This window comes from Labeo rohita, chromosome 22, assembly GCF_022985175.1.
Source record: "Labeo rohita strain BAU-BD-2019 chromosome 22, IGBB_LRoh.1.0, whole genome shotgun sequence".
NCBI classification, from domain to species: Eukaryota; Metazoa; Chordata; class Actinopteri; order Cypriniformes; family Cyprinidae; genus Labeo; species Labeo rohita.
In genome coordinates, this window is record NC_066890.1 from 30,583,503 (window position 1) to 30,592,457 (window position 8,955).

At 38.6% G+C, this 8,955-nt stretch overlaps 1 protein-coding gene across 2 annotated transcripts in view; it reads right to left on the reverse strand.

The window, feature by feature from the left end:
• The window catches only part of hcn2b (hyperpolarization activated cyclic nucleotide-gated potassium channel 2b), a 33,503-nt gene that overhangs the window by 2,135 nt on the left and 22,413 nt on the right, over positions 1-8,955 (reverse strand). For both annotated transcript variants that reach the window (XM_051094070.1, XM_051094071.1), the window contains 3 exons: positions 8,143-8,289; positions 7,822-8,062; positions 1,630-1,794 (listed from right to left, as the gene is read on the reverse strand). In XM_051094070.1, the coding sequence (XP_050950027.1) occupies positions 1,630-1,794; positions 7,822-8,062; positions 8,143-8,289 (553 nt within the window). The remainder of the gene's footprint in view (positions 1-1,629; positions 1,795-7,821; positions 8,063-8,142; positions 8,290-8,955) is intronic.

Genomic DNA, 8,955 nt, shown 5'->3' on the forward strand with positions numbered 1-8,955 from the left:
GTGCTCTCGGATTTCAGCAAAAATGTCAGAATTTGTGTTCTGAAGATGAACAAAGGTCTTACGAGTTTGGAACAACATGAGGGTGAGTAATTAATGACAGAACGACACTGTGTCAAGGTAAAAAATAGTCAATGTTTTAAGAACGTGTCTCAACGTTATGTTCTAATCAACTGCGCTACCTCTTGCTTTTTTTGAACACATGAGTGTATCTTATTTAAAATGCATTTAAGAAACTTGTCCTTTTGGCTGAGGTGAACCCCAAACCTGCATAATTATAGTGTTAAAACTTAAAAAATAGTATTGTCTTTTGGTTCGACTGTGTTGACTGAACTTTTTCAGATGGATGTTTGCACTTTACTCAGTGGATTCCTGTCATTTTCTCTGATGAGTGTTTTTTCAGACTGATGGGTCAACCAGTTCTGTGAACAGCAAGCCCCAGAGCCCTGCCGAGATTTCCAGTGAGAGGGAAGCTATATTGTCTGGCACTGGTGTCGTTGTTGCTGAGTCACGGCACCGCTAACACTAACTCGCGACATGGCGCGTGCCTATCACCTGCACCCTGCTGCTAGCAAGACAATTTGCAGCTAAAATGACATCCTTTGCACAGCTCCTGCTGGCAGGGCCCCAACATCGCCTTCAATTTCTCTCACCTCCATCTCCAGTACCACATACAAATAACACTCAGAACTATCACTTGTGGTTTGAGCATTCAGTTTCACCAAGCTGTCTTCCACATCTACAGCTAAGTGCTGAGTATCACGCGATGTGTGGCACAGATTTATGGCATTCGTCATGTTTAGAGCTGAGATTTCGTCATGTCAAATAGAACTGTTCAGTTCGCAGTCCTAAAACCTAGGGAAATGAGCATTTTTAGCATTGAATGATTTTTAATGTACGTTTCAAGAACAAAATGTAAAATTCTCTTCAACTAATCTTATTTCAGAACATATTTATTTAAAAACCCATGGTGAATTAGCCTACTGGTAAGCCTGCAAGTTAGCCTGCAAGTTGACGTCATGACCGAATCTCTCTATTCCCATAGTAAATAAACAACTGAGTCACTTCTGATGTTCATAAAATCAACCGCCAACATTGACGCTAAGCAACTGCAGCAGGTCATTGAATGCAAGACTGTGGTAGCGGATGTTCTTCTGCAAAGCGTCTGTGGTCTGAACCCCTCTGTAAGCTGAACTGATCATTTATGGAATCTGGCTGCCATGGCAACAGCAGAGAGTGGGGTGGCTGCATGGCCAATATGTAAACAACTGAGGTGGTCATGTGACAGGGAGTGACATCAGCAGCACACTGACCTTGAGAGATAAGGAAAGAGGATGCTGAATGGATGCTGAGAGGGGTGAGGAGGGCAGGTGGCCTGCTTCTCTTGGCAAATTATGTGTTTATGTGCTGAGGACACAAGCCAAAGATGGCAAAACAATCGTGTTGAAGACAAACAAATTTTGGAGGGGACTCAAATCTACCCACAGATGTGACCAATGGATATCCAAACACATGGATTCTGGGCTGTGTACCAGTAATGTCTCAAACACAAGTAAATACACCTTTATAAAATCCACTGGGGGAGTAGTAGTGCTATGTAGTAATGCTACTTTTACTCTCTAGGCAATTTACCTATTCGATCAAGGCGGTCAATGGCTACTGTCTCAAAGGCTCTTCTCATCATTGGATACTCCTCCAGCACTTCATTGAAGTTGTCCACTGAGAGGGAGTATAGTCGGCAGTAGGTGTCGGCCCGTACACTGGCAGTTCGTCTTCCACGGGTCAGCAGGCAGATCTCTGAAAATGAATAGGACATATCATGTTCGTGGTTCCAGAATCTGTTCCAGAATCTCAGTTGGTCTTTTACACTTGTCAAGCTGGGAAACCAGCTAAGACCAGTTAAGGCTGGCTGTACCTGAATACAAAAAAAAAAAAAAAACTTTCTTAGATCATTGCAATTGTTTGCTGGTCTTAGTTGGTTTTAAATAGGATTTGTCAAACTTGGAGACTATCTAAGGCCAGCAAACCACCGAATGTTGTTGATACCTGATCAAAAAGCCCCTTCTTAAACCAATCTAATGGTTTACTGGTCTTTGTTGGTTTTAGACAGAACTTGTTAAGCTGGGAGACTAGCTAAGGCCAGCAAACCTCAGAAAGCTGGCTATACCTGAAGAAAAAAAAAACCTTCTTAAACCAGTCTAATGGTTTGCTGGTTTTTGTTGGTTTTGGATAGATCTTGTCAAGCTGGGAGACCAGCTAAGGCCAGCAAACCACCAAAAGCTGGCTGTACCTAATGGAAAAAAAAAAAAACTTTTAAAACCAGTCTAATGGTTTGCTGGTTTTTGTTGGTTTTAGATAGGTCTTTTCAAACCAGTCTAACAGTTTGCTGGTTTTTGAGACCAGCTAAGACCAGCAAACCACCGAAAGCTGGCTACACATGATGAAAAAAAAAAACCCTTCTTAAACCAGTCTAATGGTTTGCTGGTCTTTGTTGGTTTTAGATAGGTCTTGTCAAACTGGGAGACCAGCTAAGACCAGCAAACCACTGAAAGCTGGTTGTACAGGATGAAAAAAAAACTTTCTCAAACCAGTCTGATAGCTTGCTGGTCTTAGTTGGTTTTAGATAAAACTTGTCAAGCTAAGACCAGCAAACGGCTGACTGTACCTCATGAAAAAAGCCCTAATATAATGGTTTGCTGGTTTTAGATAGGTCTTTAGTGCTTGTCAAGCTGGGAGACCAACTAAGACCAGTGAAGACTGGCTTGGCCTGATGGGAAAAAACGCCCAAAACAGTCTACGATGGTTTGCTCATCTTAACTGGTTTCCCAGCCATGTCAGGCTGGACCAGATTTGTGGTTTTAGTGGTTTCTTGCACTGGTCAGTTGGGAGACTGGCTGAACACCAACTTGACCATGCCAGTAAACAAAGTTTATTCTGATAACATTTGTTTAAGCAGCTTTTCTTTGAAGTATCTTTGGTTTTAGCTACTGTTTAGCTGGTTTAGCTGTTTGGCCAGTTACTCTCCTAGTCTGACCAGGACCTGTGGACAAGGGCCAAAAAACCCGCTAAAACAGGGGTGCACATACTCAGCCCTGGTGTCCCGGTGTCCTGCAGAGTTTAGCTCCAACCCCAATTAAACACACCTGAACCAGCTAATCAAGCTCTAACTAGGCATACTAGAAACTTCTAAGCTGGTGTGTTGAGGCAAGTTGGAGCTGCATGACACTGGCTCTCCAGGACTGAGTTTGGGCACCCCTGCTCTAAAACACTGACCAGCTTGACTGTGTATGCATGTTGAAAAACGGTAATCAAAACATCATCATTATAGTTATCACAATTAAGCTTTTCTGTTTTTTCTCTTTCTTCTTGAAGGAACACAGCAAAATTTCACCACCATTGGAGCTGAAACCTTAAAATGTAACTGTCGAGGACCTGTCGGTTTGCTTTCTCTCCTAACTACATCTCTTCTCTCTTGAGAGGAAGGTCAAACTCAGCATTATAGAGAGGTAAGATCCTGTCACTGACTCAAAAGGCTCTATCTACACACGAAAGGATGCTCAGCATTTGGGATCTGCCCAGTTGAAAATGTGGCCACACTTCAAAGTGAATGTTGGCACAGTGCACTCTCATTGAAGTTGCTGTGACCGTCATCCCTGTAGATAAAACTCCACTGAGAATTCAAGTGGATGTTGCCTGTCATAAAAAAAAAATCAATAAAGCTTTCTGGGTAGCATTTGCATCTTAATAAGGGCCTTTGAGATAAAATTAACCTTCTGTTTCTTAAACAGTTGTTCAATTAATAATACTGAATATTTAGTTATATTTGATTGTAATTCAGAACTATGAACTTTTTTTTTTTAAGAGAAATTAGAAATGTGACCCTGGACCACAAAACCAACCATAAGGGTCATTTTTTTTTAAAATTGAGATTTATACATCATCTGAAAGCTGAATGAAGCTTTCCATTGAGGACAAGAACACTTCACTACTGTGTAGAACTTAACAAATGATAGCAGATTTTTTTGCAAACACTGTGTTGGACATTTATTAATATTGATGTATTGGTAAATCAAAGTGGGATTTTATCATACCCCAAAAGTGTATCATCTTTTAAATCAGATAAATTTACTTGAAGCAAAATTGCATAAAACTTTCTTTGTTGAGTTGGTGTTTTTTTTTTTTCTCTGATTTTAAACATTGATGGTTTAATAATGTAATAAAATGTATTTATTTCTTACATTAGATTTATATTTTTAAGGATATTAAAGGATATTTGCATACTTAACTTATTAACTTAACTAATTTAACTGGAAAAACAAAAATCCTGATTAAGAAGTCTTTTTTCCACAGATTGTGTGTGTATAATTTAAATACGCAATTTTGTGGACTTTTCATTTTTCTTTAGGTGCTGCAGCTGTTTCTGGTACAGCTCATTTGGCCTTTGAAGTTTTTTTTGGCCACGTCCCTTATTGACAAGGCTTTGTAAAACTGGCACACACAGCCTCTTGTTAAATACTGCATGTGACATTATTTCAACTTCTAGGGCTCAGAAACTGTGCAATGATTGGCTGATATCTGAAAACAGGCTAGACTGAACAATTCAACTGAACCAGAACTTATGCACTGTCAAAAAAAAAGAAAGTCAGATTTGTACCTCTAATAATAACCCTGCAAAAACAGCAGTCTGCCAAAAATCACATTTTCACAACATGCCCAGTTTGGGTTGACATATCCCAGCATGCAAAACTGAGCTGTCAGGTCTTTGATGAAGTGCCTCCTTTACCACAAGTGTGGAGATCGAATTTAGCTCCAGTTTACAGTCATTGCATTAACAACATGCAATATCACAAACCTCAATGTTTTTTCAAGGCCCAAAATAAAATGAAAAGAAATGAAAGGGTTAGTTCACTTCCAGAATAAAAATTTCCTGATAATTTACTCACCTCTAGATCATCCAGATCACCATGTCTGTCTTTCTTCAGTCGAAAAGAAATTAAGGTTTTTGAGGTTTCCTCCATATAGTGGACTTCAATGAGTTATAGTATCGGGTTGAAGGCCCAAATTTAAATTTCAGTGCAGTTTCAAAGGACTCTACATGATCCCAGCTGAGGAATAAGGGACTTATGTAACAAAACAATTGGGCATTTTCTAAAAAAAATTAAAATGTATATACTTTTTAACCACAAATGCTTGTCTCGCACTAGTTCGACTTTGTACATTACGTAATCACGTCGGAAAGGTCACACGTGACGTAGGCAGAATTACCAGTGTTTACAAAGTGAAAGTGCAAAGAAAGTCAAACTAACCGTGAACTAACCGTGCATGACCTTTCCAACGTGATTACGTAATGTGTGAAGACGTGGACATGCATTGCACAGCTAGTGCAAGATAAGCATTTGTGTTTAAAAGTATATAAATTTGTATTTATTTTTAGAAAATGACTGATCGTTTCGCTTATCCTTTTTGAGGCCCATGAGGGTGCGTTGAAACTTAAGTTTGGACCTTAAACCCGCTGATCCCCATTGAAGTCCACTATATGGAGAAAAATCCTGGAATGTTTTCTTTTAAAATCTTAATTTCTTTTCTACTGGATAAAGAAAGACATGAACATCTTGGATGACATGGGGGTGAGTAAACTATCAGGAAATTTTAATTCTGGAAGTGAATCAACTTAAAAGGCGGATTTTCACATATAATTTTAAACATCTACATATATCTACATGCTCTATTCAAGTGATTCTCAACTCCAGTCCTTAAGGCCCCCTGCACATTTTGTATGTTTCCCTTATTTACCACACCTGATTCAGATCATCAGCTCGTTAGGAGAAAGATCCATGAACTGAACTGAGTGTGTCAGATTCAGAAACATACAAAATGTACAGAGCAGTGGGCCCCGAGGACTGGAGTTGAGAGCCACTGTTCTAGTCAGTGTATCACTTATAATGTTTAAAGCTCAGCCAAGGAGATTAATGTTGATATCTCATTTCTATAAGCTGTTAAGAAGCATGTCCACTGCATGTGCTTAATGTATCCATGCTCCACTTTAATGAACGTAGCTAAATGCTGTTTTAAAAGCCATGAGATCACTTTAATTGAATACAGTATGTAGCATCTACAACGGCTTATGCTATTAACCGGATCAAATGGCCATGCTATTTTCACAGCAACCTAAAGTAGAAAGTCATGAGAGACTTTGTTTAACAGTTGTTGTTTTTTTATATGATTAATGGGTGTTTTTTTAGCACAATTCAACTCTATAGATCTTTGCACACTCTGAAATTCTCAACCGAAATTTTCACACGTAAAAAAAATAAATATGACTTCACGTCAATCACATTTACACACTGCCTCAGAAACTTTCGTTCATCATAAAAAAAATTTGGATCGGGTTAAATTTTTTTGCATTTTTTGCATCCGTAGCAAGCATTTAGCAAGGTCTTTTGACAATTTTAAAACACTGTGATGTTCTGTGCATGACAAATTTTGACAAATACGAAAAAACGCATATAAAAATTTCGTACTTAGTGTGCAAAAACCTTAAGGCCCTCAAAAAGTGTATTATAATATATTGAAAAATGTATTCCTTTTTTTCATACAATGAAAGTTTTATCCCACAGATAATGTTTTCAGGCCATTTGACAAAATGGTAAATTATAAGTGTATAAGCTGTTTACTTACTTTTTTTATTATTCTTCCCATTAACGTTATTCAATTTTTTTGTATTCAGACTAATTCACAAACGTGGAACGTGCACCAACACAAGAAGTGGGATTTATCACATGAACCAATCACAGCAAATCTTAACCAGTCATATCCAATCATATTGCAGTGGAGGTATTGCATCCTCTCAACAACTTTCTAACCCCCACCAAACCCACCAATGATCTGTTAAAACTCCTTGGGCTAAGGGGAGGTGAGAGTGACACAGATTCCTGTTTTTTTTTTTTTGTATTATGAATTTTTTTTCTCATCCAATTTTTTTAGGAGACACTGCCTCCATTGCCTCCTCGGAGGAAACGCCCCTGCTTATTATAAATATTTTTGGGTCCTGTCCCTTTAAGACCTTAACATATAAAAAAAAAGCTTTGCATTTACATACTAAGAACAGAATGTGGGCTTTTTATTTACTAAAGCATGTTAAAAAGCAGACGCCGTGGTCAGTATAGAATAGCATGACATCAGTCTGGCATCCCGAATAACCCCCTCTGATTCATGGACTGTAAAAGGTACAGTGTAATTGTTTTTGGCGAGGGAATCTCTGTATTCGTCATTATAAATTGCTCTGCCATTGCTTTTCTGCTCCACTAATTAGGTGTTATTAATTGGCCACATTTGTTCTTTATCTTTGGCCCTCCTTCAGTGCCCCTGGCTCCTGGTACATTCGCAGCCTCAGTGAACTCTCCTCCTTGCCCCTCCCAGACCGTGCCCTAAAGACTCTGAAAAAAAGCACAGTCTTTTTTCTGGATCACCAACGCAAGACCCTCCAAGGGGGCGGCATCTTAAATGGGACAAAGCTCGCTGGAGGGAGAAACTAAGGAGTCATGTTCAAATGTCAGCGGTATTTATCACTGTATTCCAGTGCAAGGGAGCTGTTAGGGTTTCAGATGGAGCAATGATATGATTTTAAGCTTTTAAAATTTTATTTATAAGTATTTATATACAATATAACAAGTGATTTAATTGATTTTAGGATTTCTAGAATTTTCCGTGACTTTTATTTTGAAATTTGGAAACAGGATGTCAAAACACAACAGTTTATCCATTTGGCTGTAAATAGTGATATTCTAGTTATAATGTTGTATGTTTTTTATACGTTTTTCTTACCCCCAAAGTAGGAGCCATCAGAGAGCTTCATGCCGATACTCCCTTTGGTCAGGACGCTGACTACACCATGCTGAATGAAGTACATCTTTTTGCCGATGGTTCCTTCACGAATGATGTAATCTCCTGGTTGGAAGACCTCGAAGCGGAGTTTTGTTAACATTGCTGTCACAAAGTTTGGATCTGCATTGGCGAAGAGCGGCATGGACGCCACCAGCTTCCGGCAGTTGAAGTTGACTATTTCCTGGAAATCCAGAAGTAAGTTTAGTGTTCGTTTGAAGGCAAGTTATAAACTGTGTGTCGTTTTCTGTTGCTAAATTTTACCTCTCGTAGTGGCTCGTTCAGTTCTTCTAAAATGCTTTCCTCGTCGAACATCTTGCCCTGATATCTGTGCTCATAGTAATCGTGGATCTTCTGCCGGAAGTCGGCCGGAAGTTTGTGGAAAGACATGTACTGCTCAACTTGCTTGTACTGTGAAGAAAAAAAGGTCACGGGATAAGTTATGTTAGTTCAGGACACACTTACGACCCAAAATTTTCAACCACCAACATTTGGATTGCCCATGTGGCCTCTTTTGTGGAGATGTGATATGCTGACAGGGATCACTGTATACTGATTCAAGTAAATAATTAAACATCCAGGGTTGTTTTTCTGTATGGGTGTTCCTGCTATTTATGGAAACATCAAGAGAAGTTATTTACGGTGGATTTCATAGACTAAAGAACATATGATAATATGGTGTTCTCAAAGCAGGAAGAGTATGATGAAACGGATGATAAGCTCTATTCATAGCACAGCCTATGTAGTTAACCGTCTCACTGCATTATCGTCTGTGTTGTGATAGCTTTCTGGTTTATCTTACAGGAATATGCAGTACATTTATTGCTTTAAATGGTTTTGGCTATGTAAGTTGTATAGAAATTAGATTACATAAAACAAATTATACATTTATGGATGTTTCAAAAGCATATCATAGACTTACTGCAGAACTGCCATTCATTGTTCTATTAATAACGTTCATACTCTGAAACTAACAGAGGATCACTAGAATATTTTAAACATTATCCATATGATTTCATTTTTTCATGATTTTTTCCTTTAAGAAATTAATAACTCCGTATTTAAAGCAGATTAAAA